The 17,111-nt window shown below is 41.8% G+C and overlaps 1 protein-coding gene across 11 annotated transcripts in view; it reads right to left on the reverse strand.

Annotated features, from left to right (window-relative positions):
* The window catches only part of LOC128743934 (uncharacterized), a 150,976-nt gene that overhangs the window by 53,613 nt on the left and 80,252 nt on the right, over positions 1–17,111 (reverse strand). For all 11 annotated transcript variants that reach the window (XM_053840638.1, XM_053840645.1, XM_053840646.1 and 8 more), the window contains exon 2: positions 3,903–4,646. In XM_053840638.1, coding sequence (XP_053696613.1) covers positions 3,903–4,023 — 121 coding nt within the window. In that variant the 5' untranslated portion in view covers positions 4,024–4,646. The remainder of the gene's footprint in view (positions 1–3,902; positions 4,647–17,111) is intronic.

Consider the following 17,111-nt stretch of genomic DNA (forward strand, 5'->3'; position numbering starts at 1 on the left):
GAAGGGCTACACACCGAAACCTGACATGTGTAGGGACGAGGGAGGGAATCTAATTACAAACGAGCGCGAGATGGTCGACAGATGGAAGCAGTTCTTCGATGAACACCTCAATGGCGAAGTCGCAGAAGGAGGCGGAACGGAAATTAACCTAGGAGCGCCCATGGAAGATAGTAATGTCCTAGCACCTGATCTCCAAGAAGTCAAACGAGAAATCAGGTTGCTGAAGACCAATAAAGCCGCTGGGAAGGACCGCTTACCGGCAGAGCTTTATAAACATGGCGGAGAAACGCTAGCAAAGGCTCTACACTGGGTTATTTCGAGGATTTGGGAGGAGGAAAAGCTACCGGAGGAATGGATGGAAGGAGTGGTTTGTCCCATCTACAAAAAGGGTGATCGGCTAGACTGCTGCAACTATCGCGGTATTACGCTGGTAAATGCCGCCTACAAGGTACTCTCCCAGATCCTGTTACGCCGGCTGTCACCGATAGCACAAGGTTTCGTAGGGAATTATCAGGCGGGTTTCATGGGGGCTCGCGCAACTACGGACCAAATTTTTACTCTCCGACAGATCTTGCAGAAATGTCGGGAGTACAACGTGCCCACGCATCACATCTTTATTGATTTCAAAGCAGCATACGATACAGTCGATCGAGACAAGCTATGGCAGATAATGCACGAATACGGTTTTCCGGACAAACTGACGCGACTGATCAGAGCTACATTGGATCGAGTGATGTGTTTCGTACGCATCTCGGGGACACTCTCGAGTCCCTTCGAGACGCGACGAGGGTTGAGACAAGGTGACGGTCTATCCTGCATGCTGTTCAACATCGCTCTTGAGGGGGTGATCCGACGAGCGGGCATCGAAACGAGAGGCACGATTTTTACCAAGAGTAGCCAACTTCTAGGCTTTGCAGATGACTTCGATATCATTGCCAGGAACTTTGCGACGGCGGAGGCAATCTACGCCAGACTGAAAGCGGAGTCTAGGAGAATTGGGCTAAAAATAAATGCGTCGAAGACCAAATACATGAAAGGAAGAGGCTCAAAGGAAACAAATGTGCGCCTCCCACGGACGGTAACCGTTGACGGCGACGAACTAGAAGTGGTAGAAGAGTTCGTGTATTTGGGATCGCTGGTGACCGCGGACAACAACACTAGTAAGGAGATCCAGCGGCGCATCCAAGCGGGAAATCGGGCCTACTTTGCCCTTCGTAAAACGCTACGATCAGGAAGCATACGCCGCCGCACGAAGCTAACAATGTACAAAACCATTATTAGACCAGTAGTTCTTTATGGACTTGAAGCCGTGACGCTGCTTACGGAGGACATACGCGCCCTTGCCGTGTTTGAGCGGAAAGTGCTGCGGACGATATTTGGCGGAGTACAAACTGAAAGCGGAGAGTGGCGGAGGCGTATGAATCACGAGCTACAGGCACTGCTTGGGGAGACTCCCATCGTACATCTAGCGAAAGTTAGCAGGCTACGGTGGGCCGGACACGTCGTAAGGATGCCGGACGACTGTGCGACGAAAATAGTCCTCTTCAACAACCCCACCGGCACCAGGAACAGGGGGGCCCAACGTGCACGATGGCTCGACCAGGTCGAGAGCGGTTTGCGACTTCTGAGACGACTAGGAAATTGGCGACGAGTGGCCCAAGACCGAGTTGAATGGAGACGAGTGCTTGAAACAGCACGAGCCACCCCGGCTCTATGCTGCTGAAGAAGAGAAGTAAATTCTGTATTTACTAACACAGCAACATCTTTCAAGAGCAAGTTATAAAAGTGGTACTGGCTCAAGGTGCGTAATGAAGGCTCTTGTCCAAGCGCAAATTTATAACTAATCTCGGCACTTCCTGACTCTAGGGAACGAGATTGGTTGAAAAATAATAAAAAGTAGAGAAGAAAAAGAGGTGAAAATACCGACACTTAAGAGAAAATGAACAGTCTTTAACTTTTCGTCGGAAAGCCCCATTTCGGAAGCAGTTTTTGGGCCCAAACAGAGGTTCTGTTTTTGGAAATGTATTCACTTCTTCTTGCCAATCTGTACACAGTAAAAAAATTTTCATGAACAGAATTTCTATTTCAAATAAAAAAACTGCTTTTAAAATTTATAGAATCAATGACTCATTTATGCTTAACCCCTCTAAGGTCTACATCATTTTTAGCACCGCAAAATTCACTAAAATGGTTATAACTTTTTTATCTTTCCATATTTTTTCACCAAATTTAGGAATTTTGACGAAAATATTTTCTATTTTCATAATATCTATAGATAATGGCCATATGTCATATGGTCCCGGAGTTATTCCGGAGTTCCTTGGGGGACCGAGACATGGCTTTTTCAGATAAAGTTGCCAAATATTTAAAATTTGTTTGAAATCTGTTGGTTTTTGTAAACATATCATCGACTGTGGATATATCAGTAACTTTGCTGCAGTTATGAGCCATGCTGCGCGCCATCCGGATCCGGGGGGACACTATAAATCCAGAACCGGTACCCATAAATGGTCATTGCAGCATCAGTAAAGTATGTCGTGTCGCATATCAAAAAACATCAGCACTCGATAAAATAGCGATTGGCGATCATCACATGTCTCTCAGAGGCCATATGGCCGATTCCAGGTCCCGGACAAGTTCCTCCGAAATTCGTTCCGTAAAAAGAAACCGTCCCCAGGCCCGGAACCGGTCATACGGCCTCTGAGAGACATGAGATGATCACCAATCGCAATTTTATCGAATACTGATGTTTTTTGATATGCGACACGACATACTTTACTGATAAACTGCTAAACTGCTAAAAATGATGTATACCTTAGAGGGGTTAAGCACGGATAGTAAGCAATTTGCTTACGAATTTAGAGTGATAGAATTCGTTGCCTTTCTCATTGAATACATAAATATTCCCCCGGCCACGTCCTAGTGATCGTTAGAGAAAGGAAGACTTGTAAGTTCAACGTTCGCTGTTATGAGGCCGCGTTTCACTTTCCACATCGCCACAAATGCCATGGGAAACATATTTGCAATCGTTAAACGGATGCTTCAAAAACGTTCCACTAGAAAGCTACCCTTTCAGTATTTCCTCAAAGGTACGAATACAAATAGTATTTATCGCAGCAGTTAATCATGGAATTGTCTCAGCTTGGCAATTTTCTATCAATTATTTAGACAGTGTTAATGTTGATTTAACCGAACTCTCTAAATTGAAAATTAGTACCCGCTCTTTTTAAACATCTTCAAAAATAACCAAACAATTGAATAATTGAAAGAAACTCGTTTACTGAAACTGGAAATGTTTCCGCAGAATTTCTGTTGAACCCGTGCTGACAAAAAATCGAGGAAACCTCAAGCATTTCATGCCTACCGATTTCCTTCAAGGTTCATTCTACATTCTTTTAAATCCCTGTACAATGGTTCGGCGAAATACGGTTATTTGATATTTGTTTTATTCCTCTCCTAATCATAACACTGTTGTAGGCAATAAATATATACAGGCGGTATTTGCAAATTTCGGCGAAACGAATATATGAGTGAAGTTAAGACGATAGTTCAACTAGTTGTGGTAACTAAACTAATGGTAAAAGTTCCTAAAATAATATATGTTACGATTTGCAGTTTATTCATGTTTACTGCAAATGTTGAATTGTTCGTTTAATAAAGCATACATTCATTGAGTCAGTGCACAGATTGCCGTTGATTATCATAATCATCATTTCAGCAGTTGTTACACTCTATTCACTAATAATTACAACTTCCGTTGCAGCTTAATCATGACAGTCGGATAAGGATAACAAACATTATGATACGCGTAGAAACCTAACCAACCAGATAAGATAGCAGCAAGCATGTTGCATGAAAATTTGCATCGGTGATGCTGCTAGATCAAGAGCAGGTAAACTTACCGAACAGCGAAGCTGCGTCAAGTATTGAGGCAGGATCCGGAACACCGGCTGCGCCTCCCAAGCCGGCTCCGGATTGCCCACCTTTTTTGTCACCACCCTTCTTGTCACCATCTTTGTCCATCTTCCCTATCTTGACAGGTGTGCGTGTTCCGTTCGATGCGCGCTTCAAGCGCTACTGCAACGACGACAACGACGACGACGGACGGTTTCTCGGTGAGAGAAAACCAGATTTTGCGCGATTCTGTTTCGGTTTCCTTATTGCTCTTACGGTCGTTTTCCGGTACGAAGCTGTGTTCAACTTTTGCACGTGATTTCTTCTGTCTGCCGCTTCCTTACATCACTTGGGTTATTTTTTCCTTTTTCTTCTTTTTTTCCTCAATACAATTCATCGGATTCTGCCCCTTTCGTATTCCAGGGCCGGGGTCTTGGTTGCACGCTCACACTGATAGGACACCGCGACTGATTGCAGAGCTTCGCTCCAAGACCAGCAACAAATTCGATTCTTCCTCTTCTTTTCACTCTCGTAGCACTCTCGATTAACGATATCGATTATTTGAATTATTCTTTAGCACTCTGTACAGGTATCGAGCGAGATAATGGACTTATTTGATATTTTTCTTCTCGCTCATCATATATTTACAGCCGAACGCAGATGTTCGCACTAGCACTAATTTCTATTTTTTCGCCTTCTGATTAATGATTATAGCACAAGAGATTTTTCCTTCGTCGAGCGATGATGCTTAACTGAAACGTAAACAAATATAATGAAAAATACACACTGGAGCAAATCTAATCAAACCAATCAATCACTGAAAACACACTTTCCAATGTAGCGAGTGTTTTATCTCAACTTCTATAGCACACTGAATATCACATTTCCTAACAATGCCATCATTCGGTTGGCATACTCCCTCATTTTGACAGAAAATTTGTATGCACAGTCACTGAAATAACACCACATTCGAACCGAACACCGCAGCACTTCAGCACGACCTGCGTCCGCCCAACTACTGCCGGCAAGTCAAAACCTGACTGTCGTTTTCTTTTTTCCTGTTCTCGTGAAGCAGCTCTCCATCACCATTACAGATCTTTCTTTTGGCTCAATTCAGCAGACGCCCGAATAGAAACAGCAAAACCTTCGCTTCTTTTCTCTGTGCTCTTCTTAGTGGGCATTCTCGTCGTCAGTCGACCTTTTCTTCATTAAAACAAACCCCCTCCTGCCCGCTTTCATTCAGTTAGCAGATGAGAAAACATGGCATGTTCAAGAAGGAACAAAACGATTAACTAAAACATTCTAAACAAAGGAAACAAAAACGTCGTGTAGCTATGATATGATGGTCCACTAGGAAGAGTACAAGCAGATTGGCACATTTCGAACGGTAGGAACACTGCACGGGGGATATACCCGACATGATTAGTTGGTCGCATATGCACTTAGCCAAAGTCGCCGCCAGCCGCCGACGGATCATCAATACACACATCGAATCCTGCGCGTGAAAATATTCGAAAACAAGTGCAACGCAACTGTATTCTGACACAGCACTAGAGCCGAGCGAGCAAGCGAGCGAGCGGAATTGCGATGGATCTGCAGTAGTGTCATTTCTGAAAAGAGATAACGGAAAAAGAAACGAACTGTTAGTCACAAATCGTACACAAGTTGTTTGCCTCACGTGAGAATCAATGTTCATTTTAACGAGCTGCTAAATTACGCCGCTGATAAGCGACGATTACTGCTGTGTTGGAAGTGAGGAAAAAAGTAACAGACGACCCTGAAAGAAGCGCATACGCGTCTTTAACTAGGTACTAGTTTCGCTTTTAACGAGAACATGCTGCGTCCTCAGTCAACTAGGAAAATTGTGTTTTAGTTACGACTGTTGTCCCTCTCAGTGATAGTAATATGTTTACCGCTGTCTCCCGACTACACGACTAAGTTGTGAGTAATATTAAAAAGGAAAAACAATTAAAATCTGTTCTAAATCTGCAATCATTTTCTATTAGGAGCATTTCAAGCTGTTTGACAGGTTATATGCTGATCATAAACTGTTAAAACTGTGTTTCCTTTTCACACATTCTTTTTGATTAAAATCAAAAATCGAATAATTGAGAAATTTACCGACAAATATTTGAAATAAACACTTACAGATTATATGCTTATCAATAGCTTGCACTCACACCGGAATCATGAAAATTCCGTTATAGGAATATTGAGAAAACGTGATGGTCCTACATTGCTTCCCTACGGAACGTAAAACTGGTTTTCCAAAATTGTGATTCTACATGAGCAGAGGCTAGCTTTGTCTGAAACCAACAAAATTCTCAGAAGTTGCTACTCGATCCAACAGCTGTAGCAATTTTTTTGGTCAAAAGAATAGTGTTGTCGAATAGTGTTACCAAATACTCAAAGTAATCACCATTCTAAAGCTCTAGTTTCTGAAGCCAGTATCAGCCTGCACAACTGACTCTAAGCGAATCATCACATTTATCTGTCCTCTAATATCTATAAACATGACTTCAAACAATCAAAAGAGGCTTTATCGGAGTAATGAAGAATTCATCTCGAAGTAATTTGTCATTTAATCAGGGATGATTCCTCCTCAGAAGAAAAAAAAAAAGAAGAGAAAAATTCAAACTGTGCTCAGTCTTCAACGTGATTTATTCTGCTCTGTTTCATTTTAAGTTTTCTCTTTCTTGCTGAACGCAATTGTATGAGCAACCGCACACTGCGCTACTCATTGAGGAGAAACAGAATGTTAATACACTTTGAATACGTTGATGCGATGCGCTGACGAATGACAACTACGAGTAGTTTTAACATGGGTAGTGCGTTGAGAAAAAACGACGATTGTAAATAGCGGTCATTGCCATCAGAAAAATATTATTTCTTAATGCAGTTGAATCATGATTCTTACATTTAGTATATTCAGTTGAGTTTGGCTGCCCGTGAACGCAACTGCAGCATATGGTAAAGGCCTAAATAGAATGCAGCGTTAACGCATCCGTCAGCGTCAATTTGGCAGCAAACCCATGGGAAAACTGACAGAATAACGCTGACGGACGCGTTGATGCAGCATTCTGTTTGGCCCTTTAGACATGTCACAACGGCAACAGTGCAAAAAATGTTATTTATATATGACAACATTGGAATTCCCATGCACTTGCTTCTTGACGCGAACCTGCAGGAAAGTCCCATTATAAACAAAGGTAATTCTCCGCTAAGATTCAAAATTTAACGACGTTTAATTGCCTTGACGCCTCTGAGTCTATAGTTTCTGTACACGCACGGTTGTTCTGTTTTCACGCTTACTGCTGTTACCGAGAGGACCGAGCGCGAAACCGAAAGTTTCTCATTTTAAGAGCGCATTAAGAAGTTTTTCTGCGCGTCAGTTTTTCTCTTTATGTTTAGTCTGTTTCTCATTGTGTGGATTTATTTCTCATTTCTGAAAGCAGTTCTGCTCATTGTGTTGAACAAAAAAAGTTGCATGAGTGAGGAAATGACAAGCCTGCATCTAATGACTTGATACTGCCCAGCTTGTAACCAGGCTCTTAACGGATCCTTTTTGACGTAGGAATACGTCCTTGTTTACTATAGTGGGTAGCACTTTGTGAAAACGAAAATAAAAGTGTAACGTTTGAATAAAAGATTTTAAATGCTTATAACTTCTAAACTACTAAACGAAACATAACTATTAATATGTCGTTGGATAGATAAAATGTCCATGATAAAATGTACGCTTAATAGTGAAAATATATGTAAAGTTTCAAGGTCAAACTTAGTTAACACGGAAGGCAAGCGGGCAGCACGGATGGCTAGCGGGGGCAGCCTGCAGTGATAGTTGCCAGTAAAAGGTTTTCGGTGCAGGATACAGTGAATCGATACCGTAACCTACATGTAATCCTGTTGCCATCAGGGGTGTTAAATTGTCAAAATTTGGCGTACTAAACATCCATTGATGACGACAATGCTAAAGTAGCCTATATATTAAAAGTAACAGCTAGTAATAGTAAAATTATAGCTAATAGGCAGTGCTTAACTGCTTTCTGACTAGTGATTCTGATGAATCAAACAGTAAGTAGGTACCAAAATCAATGGCAACTCCTCTGGTTGCCATTCACGCCAAAAGGGAAAGAGATCTGACTGGCACGTCATATGTGCGATGAACGTGCTTTGGCTTTGATGTTATTTGTAACCAATTGCAACCAAGGAATTAAGTAAAAGTTGAATGAAATTTTTCGTAATTAGCATTAGCATATGTAGCAACACGAAAACTGCTTTTGAAATTTGCAAAATCGATGACGACTAATTTCACCTTAAGACCTTGCAATATCGAAGATTTCTACTAAAAATTAAATTTTAACCCTCAATTGGTCAACCGACAGCTCAATGAACCGGGCACAACACACTGGTTCAGAACTTTTTTTGGTGCGCATTAGCTTTGAGCGGGAAAACTTGATTTTAGGTTTATGGAACCTTTGGAAGAGTCTGAAAATTCTGAAAATTAAAAGTTCTATCGTCCAGCGGAATTCAAATTTTGATTTATCCCCCCAAAAGTGCAATAAAAAATTTACTTTTCTTCAGTTTCAATATAACACATTGATGTGTTCTGCAAAGTTTTTCAACATATTATTACAAGAAATTTTGCTGAAGACAGTAACCTTCTATCTCTTCAGCAAAGATAGAAAAATCCTATTTCTCATACTTGAAAAAATCCTTAAAATCAGTTTTTTACAACACAAAATACACAACATTGCTGAATATAGTATACCTCTAACTTTCCTTGTTTAAGAACTGTGGAACTTTTACTATGAAAATACCTTAAGTTTGACTTCGAATTACTCGCAAGAAGGCATAATTTTATTCAAAACCTCTCCCCAGAGAATCAGAATAGTTTCAAGCAGGCTGAAAAGTTTTATATTTCATGTTGAAAAGCACAAAAGTTTAACAAAATTTATAGGCTGACAAAATCTGTATAAAAAGCTGATAAAATCTGGGGTAGACAAAATAGGGAGCTGACAAAATCGGAATTAGGCTACCTAATAGACGGGTGCGGCAGCGGTGTAGAGGTATCGCACTACGGCCGGCAATCGAGAGAGGTGGGTTTAATTCGCACCTGCCATTGATCAACCCAATATATTTTTGGTCTATACAGCCCGGACTCGACTGTCCAGGTGTTTACTTATATTGTCAGTCCGGACTATTTAATCTCATTCTTTTTGCGGGTATAAAAGGCAATTAGGGGAAGGCAACTAGGAAGAAACGCCCAATATAGCTCTAGCCATCCCAAGCCGCTACCTAGCGTCATACCTGGAAATAGTCCAATTTGTATAATTGAATAGCCAAGGTAAGATGTGCGCGATCTTGCAATTGTAGTTTTAGCATTCACGCCGAGGACCCGGATTCAAATCCCAATCTCGTAGAAGTCATGAAAAACCCAAACTGTTAAAGTGACTATATTCTAACAAAAAAAACTAATGGCTTCTGGTCAAAATGCCATTAGTTCATCTCCGAGGGACCACGAGTATCACTTAACCAAAGATACTCCCAGCGATTGTACTGTAAAAATATTATACAGGAAGCGTTCGGTACGGGAGGTCCACGCTTTCTTCCTTCCCCTTAATTTCAAGGAGTTGAATGCAATTAGGTATTATTACTGGTTCCATTTTATTCATTGGAATTCTCTCTGCGGTACATGCTGCTCAGTTGGCCTAGTCGTCGACAAGAAAAATAGTTCCAGTAATCGTCATTTTCCAGGATGCTTCCAAGAATTGGCTGTTTTAGTATGAAACTATTAGTTTAGTTAATCGAATCATTTTTTGCCCAAAAGAAAATTCTTGAATATCATGTTTCTGGACTTTGGGTATCATAAATGTCATTTTATTATTGATTAACCTCCCTAAGGTAATAAAAAATCCTTTCTTACGATGTTTTCACTGATGATGATGGTCACAATGATGATGATCTTGATGATAATTTTGCTCTGTATGCCAAAGTGGTCTTGATGATGATTTTGATGATTGTTGTTGTTGTTTTTTATTAGCGCGGAAGCTTACTGGGGGAGGGACGGATTGGAGTATGAATACCCAAATAAGAAAAAAGCTTTGTTTTTTGCATTCTGGGAATTTACGATACGAAAACAGATGTGCAAGTGACTTTAAAACAAAGGGGGATGGCCTCTAATGAGGAAGTGATCAACAAGGGACTTTCTACTAAAAAACTACATCAATTACTAATTCTATCCAAATTATACTAAATGTTCTGACCGTGCGATGTTTTCACCTCGTTGATAGGTAACACATTTTAGAGTAACCCAGCTTGCAGCTTGCCAGTGATTTCATTTCCAACCAGAAAGGATGATAATGGGTCATACAACATGCAAAAAAAAAACCCGCTGCGCGGACACCGAGCGAGCAAATTTGACATTTTCCCAACCGAACAAATCACTTTTTCGGATTGTCATTCGTATTCGAGCTTGATACCTCATTTCGCTCACCTCGCCCAGCGATTGAGTGCGATTGAGACGCGCAATGACCGTAGGGGTGCAGTGCGAGTGCGAGTGCGAGTGCAGTGTGCAGATCAATGATGGATGGGATGGCGTACGGATGGCGTGCAGAAGTGATAAACAGCACAAAAGAGCTACCAACCAGGCGTTCAGTGTGTGCAAGTCCCCTAATTATGAGCCATAAAAGCAGCTGAGTAACGTTTCGCACATCCCGAGTGGAACCGGGGAGGGTTATTACGGCTTCGAAATAAAATATAAAAATGTAAGTTCAGAGCAGGTCGGCCGGATGGTATAAAGCCTCAACGCAGTACAACCAACAGCAGGAAGACGTGTAGGTACGGGAGGCGAGCTACGAGTGCGCGCCGGCGAGGCAACGGGAACGGGGTGATGTAGAAGCGATTTCAAGCAGCGAGAAAACAGACGACATTTGAAATTATAATGTGTGTTCGTATGGGCGCTGGATATAGTTTTATTTTTATTTATTTTTTTCTTTTACTGTCCCATCGGATACAAAACGGTTATGAGTGCGCGGTGATGCCTCACGCGTTTCGTTTCGCTTCTCGGCTCAGGTTATGAAATGAATGCAAAACTGCTGCCTGCCAACACGTCCAGTCCATGCGCGTACACTTTGCACCTCTCTCTGAGGCGATTTGGCAGCACTTTCTATTCGCTAGAGCGAATACGGCGACCATGGCGCTTGTGAATTTGTAAAATTCTCCGTATAATTGACTCAAAATTCTAACATTTGCTTAATCGGATCAAATGCTTCCTTGCAATTTCTAAAAACAACAACCTCAGTGAGTCAGGCAGTTGAATGTTTAAAGTTTTTCCCAAATTTTTATCGCCACACACTTAATGACTCAGATTGGCTCAACGTCAAACAGCACCGAAATTATAGTGCAGATAACCACCCAATTAGTAAACGAAACCCGGCTATAAAACTCACTCCAAATTGAATGGGCCCGCTCTGTCGACTTCATGTCATCTTGGGTGCTTCTACTGCTGGCGAATCGGAAATGGCAAAATGGCAGTGCATGCGATTTACGGTACGGCTCGATGTTTCTCGCTCGCTCCAACCATCTTGCCGATCGGTTGGGCTCAGATCGCGGAGAGCCAGTATAACTGGTGGGTGGTGTGCATCAGTACTGAGTGGATGGTCACCGTTTTATTCCGGAGAAGAAAAAAAACGTCGTCGTTCTGTACATACTGACAACGCCGCGTAAGGGGCCATTCGATTGTTTATTCAGATATTTATGTGCACATACATTACCCTAGCTCTCGAGCCCGGAGCTCGACATATGGTCTCACTGTCCACCCGGCACGCACGGCATGGAGGAAACGAAACAGACATAGCAGCTCTTACTGGCTTTTTTTTGTTTCTTTCCATTATTTCGTGTGCATGGCTGTGACCACTATATTCCACTTGAGCGGGAGCGCGTTCCGTTGTGTCGTGACCGTGCAACGAAATGGCCATTTGCGGTCATCAGGAGGCAGCAGCGCACACAAACACAGCCCGTGAGTGTGAGAGCCTCTAGAAAACTTAGTCAAAGTCGGTAATTTGGAACTGGAGAACATGCGAATGAGTTCGCTTCGGTACACTGAGCGGAAGGGATCCGCCAGTTCCCCCGCGTGCCGTCCTGCGCGGCACCGCGTGGCATACAACGCGACGGCTATGAAACGTGAAATAAAATGGTGAAAAGCGAAATGATGCTGGCTGGCGCTATACACGGCGATGTATGATACGTGGTATGGTAATGGGGTTCAACTAAATTGGATAGCCGTCGAACGTGATTGAACGAGATTAAAGCAATGGACCGTGGAAGGCAGGCAGTCAATGGGTAGTACCGTTTTATGCCTGTCTAGTCGGGCTAATGCTAGTGTGACAGCAAATTAATGTATTCCGAGAAGAGAAAAAAATAAACCCCGCCGAAGTGCGGTGTACAGTTATCATCAATTTATGAAATGTTTTCGTTATTTATTAGTCATGTTTTAGTTTATTTTGATGCGAGAAGTTTTTCGGACCAGCAAACGTGACAGCATGAACCGAAAAGTTACGACCCTTCAGATGAGGAGGCAAAAACTAGAACAAATTTTATGTGAAATGGAAAGCACACGCGGATTGTGATTTTAACAACAGTTCTTCATATGTAGTCATAACACTGGGCGGAAAATCACTTCGCAGAAATTCTATGGAGCGTCCATTGCTGTTTTGGATTCAGTATCGAGAGGTTCATCTTAATCAGGGTACTGTCAAAGTCTGTAGAGCAAGATAGAAATGTCGAGGAGGCGGAAAATAGCCAGGGTCACGCCAAGGCAGGTTTCTCAGTGTCAAACGTTTCTGAACTCATTCAATTCTACACCATGCCACTTAATAAAAATGAAAAATAGGTACAATACAACGATTTCTAGCAATACGAATACAACATCTGCAAAAATTAACAAGTTAAAGCTTTCATCCGGAGCAAAAACAGCATCATTACAACACAAAATAAACAGCAGTAGCCCCAGATTACTGCCTTGTGGAACGCCGGACTTGTTCGTGACGCCTAACCACGAACCATCATCCTAAGTTTACGCTCCGAAACTTCAAAACAATAAATAGAATTCAAACATACGAAAGCAACTCTGATAAATTTTGATAAACTTTACTGAGGTAGCTTTCGCGAGCGAAGTTCATGGAGAAATAAAGTAACTTATACTAATCGATTTAGATTTGCACCAGTGGATGACATGGAAAAGTTGCTTCACTATTGACAATAGGTTTAATCGGATGCTTAATTGCATAAGTGAGGCATAAAAATGTGTTATTTTACAGAACGGTAACAAACTATCTCGATTTTCACACTTCCAATTCCGTCTGGAGAGTTCGTAGTAACAGCAAGGCAGGTCACAGTCTAGTGGATCACTACTGTTTGATTTCGATTGCATGATAAACTCAAAAAGCGTGAGTAATTCGTGATATGATCAAGATAATGTGGTGTGGTAACATCAACCAGCAAGAAAAAAAATAAAACATTTCAGATAAGATTCCAGGTATATTTGAAATGCACTTGGCTCAGAAGCTAGTTGTTAAATTGTTCAAAATGTTGTTTCCTAATTATGTTATGCAGTGATGGTTCAAAATATGCCAAGAAAAAAATATTATAAACTATAGAATTTATAGATTTGTATAGAGCTCTAAGAAGGAAACAAGGTGTTAATGGGAAAGAGCGTGAATTCATTTCCATATAAAAATACCTAGGGTAAAATCGATTTCGAAGGAATGATCCTGAACACGAATATTTGGATCACGCGATGCCTGGCACCTGGCGTTCGCGCATGCACGAACAATTTGCATGTAGAAAAATTCCTGTAAGTTTTCAAAATTGTTGTTACACAAACTAGATTTACCTTCTTGTGTGGTAAAAATTCCGATGGTAAAAATGAAAACCCGGTTAGTGATAATAATCGCGCAAAAGTTGTAGTACTGGACTCCTTGCCTGTGTCATGGTTCAAAACTGTGATGCAATTGGCATCATCGGAAGAGAATTCTTTGCCATTTTTATCAAAATATGATTTCCAACATACGATCACCTCTGCTCCAATCGGAAAATCCAGTTTTCACATCGTATTATACCGCAATGGAAGTCATATATCAGTCACATATCAGTCATATATCAGTCAGATACCATTCCGCTGTGGTTTATCACTGTAGACCATAGACTTCATTCAGCCCCAGATAAAAATCCAACGTCCAACGTTAAATCTTGAAGATTAATTCATAGATCCATTAAGTAAAATTATTTCACCGAACGTTTATTTCAATAAATCTATTATGGCACGTGCAGTGTGGCATGTTGCACCATCTTGTTGAAACCATAGCTCCAACACAGTGTCCTTAATGTAGAACACTTAATTGTGGTACAAAAAAACACGGTGATCATGACCGTGTAGCGATGGTTAACGTTAGCTGTTACATTTTGGCCGGTATTATTTTTGAAATAAAAAACGGACCAATGATTTTACCGGCTTATAAAACCATAGCTTCTTCGGTACACCCTGTACGACGTCTCTGGCTACGCATTCCATGCTGTGATACGCACTTACCAAACGTTTTGCCAACTTAAAGCCAAAAACCAAAACAACAGTTCGACGGAATTTGACTTTCTTGGTGCAACAGTTCGACGGAACTTGACTTTCTGCTCTGATCCTGTTAACTCGAATAGTTTCTCACAATCAAAATTCGAACATAGGACTACTGGCTTGTTAGACCAGTGTCCTACCTTGAGCCTAACTTAAGGCTCTATACCTCTTTAAAAACATCTAATACTACAAGAGCCTTATTCCGTCTGTAAGGAAAACCAAACCCCTGACACAAGCGGATGGTCATCGAATCTTATTGACTTAAGTAAGCATGGATATACTCTCTAGCCCATCCATCACTCTTCCAGCATTTTACTTCGATAAAACTGTGTAATGAAGAAGTGAGCGATGGCCAAACTGTGAAGCCACCAACCCAGGAAGAGCTTAAGAAGGCAATCAATGAGCTGAAAACGGTAAGGCTGCTGAAAAGGACGGTGTCCCGGCTAAACTTCTAGATGCGGGCAGTGAGCGGCTGTACGATGCAATCCACCGGATCAATTTCAGGATCTGGGAGGAAGAACAAATGCCGGAGGATGGCCTCATTTAGGCTATTTTCAAAAAGAGACATCGACTCGAGTGCAAAAACTATCTAGGCATTACATTGCTCAATTTAGCCTATAAGGTGCTTTCCCGTATTCTGTTCTGACTGACTGAGACTGAGACCGTTAGGAGTTCTTCGTCGGTGAGTACCAACTTGCTTTACGTGAGTGTTGCTCCACGACATATCAGATGTTTCCACTACGTCAATTAATAAATATGCTCCGGGAGTACAACTTGCAGACTCAGCATCTGTTTGTGGACTTTAAGGTGGTGTAGGATTCAGTCAAACGAAATGAGTTGTGGCATATAATGCTAGAACATGATTTTCCGACGAAACTAATTACACTGATTCGTACGACGCTGGATGAGTCAAAATCATGCGTTAGAATAGCGGGTGAGCAAGGGTGGCACTCTCTAACCTGCTACTCCACATTGCCTTAGAAGGTGCAATACGAAGAGCAAACGTGGACAGGAACGGGATATCATCACGAAATGTCACATGCTACTTGGTTTTGCGGATGACGTCGATATCATCGGAATCAACCGTAGAGCGGTGGCCTTTTAAGCGAGATCGGAACTTCCCATTAACAACGTCAAAACGAAGTACATGGTTGCTGGCAGGGAACGTGAGAGTCCAAACGGTATAGGTGCCGAGGTGGAGCTGGATGGGGAACGATATGAAGTAGTTGAAGAATTCATATACCTTGGTACGCTCGTGACATGAGACAACGATAAAAGCCGCGAAGTAAAACGACAAATTGTAGATGCGAAACGGGCTTTCTAAGGATTACGTAGCCAGCTGAAAACCCATCGTTTGCATATTCGCATAAAACTGGCGCTCTACAGAACACTAATCCTCTTGGTGACCCTGAATGCATCCTGGACGCCAAAGGAAGCTGACCGATAGGTGCTTGGAGTTTTTAAGCGTAAAATTCTGCGATCAATGCTTGGTTGCAAAATGGAAAACGGAGTGTGGCGCAGACATATGAGCCACGAGCTGTATCAATAATATAAGGAGGCTGATATAGTGAAAGTAGTACAATGTGGCAGGCTGCGACGGGCTGGACACGTAGCCAGAATGCCCGACGAAAGAGTTGTCAAAACTATTTTCAGTAGCGAACCAAGCAGAGGCCGTAGACTTCGGGGCAGACCCCGCATCCGATGGATGTGCGCTGTCAAAGACGACGCACGGTCAACTGGTTTTTGAGGGGATTTGAGAATGGCAGCTCAGGATCGACAGTACTGGAGGGCCATAATTCGTTCGGCGCATGATCGATGACGGACCATCGCCAAAAAAGTAAAGTAAGTTAGTAAAACTGTGAAGAAATCATTCTTAGGTAAGAGAGGGTCATTGAAGCAGCGCTCAATCAAGTATGCGTACTGTTCCTCTTTACCCAAGGGTCCGCTGATGGAACCTATCTATAATGGAAGCCAATTATAACCGGATTCGTAATCAGGTTGTATTCCATGGTCCTGGGCCTTGGCCAGGGTAAAGGGGAACATTATACAAACTTAATAAGCATGGTTTCAACGACCCTCCCTTACATAATATTCCGCTCTTTCTCCTGCAAGCCTTGCCTCACCTGAGTCAACACCTTTGTTTCATTACTTTCTTCTACCGTTTCCTCTGTCCAATTTAAAAGAAAAAGTCATATTTTTTTCAAAAACGTTCCACAAGCAATCGGAATGGTGTCAGTAGACTGAAAAACTAAAAAAACTCAAAAGTTAATCAAAATTTATAGCCTGATAAAATCGGAATATGTATTACTGTATTTTGAAACCTCTAGGAATAATATTGATTTGGTCAGCGTAGAGTATAGTAGTATAGTCTGTAAATTGAGAAAGATTAAAGTTGTCCTTTTAAATTCACCATGTATTTATCATTCTGTTTTCGAATCTCGATTAGGCAGTGCTGCTAGACAGAGTCAGTAAGATTGTTGCACCAGCCCCGTAACTATCCTGTACTCTAATAGCCGGCGGTGAAGTCTGTCGATAAAGAAGGGTCAAGTCTATGAAAAACGTTTGTGTCCAAGGTTTTGCTTTTTTATCA

The sequence above is a fragment of the Sabethes cyaneus genome, chromosome 3, assembly GCF_943734655.1.
Source record: "Sabethes cyaneus chromosome 3, idSabCyanKW18_F2, whole genome shotgun sequence".
Classification (NCBI taxonomy): domain Eukaryota; kingdom Metazoa; phylum Arthropoda; class Insecta; order Diptera; family Culicidae; genus Sabethes; species Sabethes cyaneus.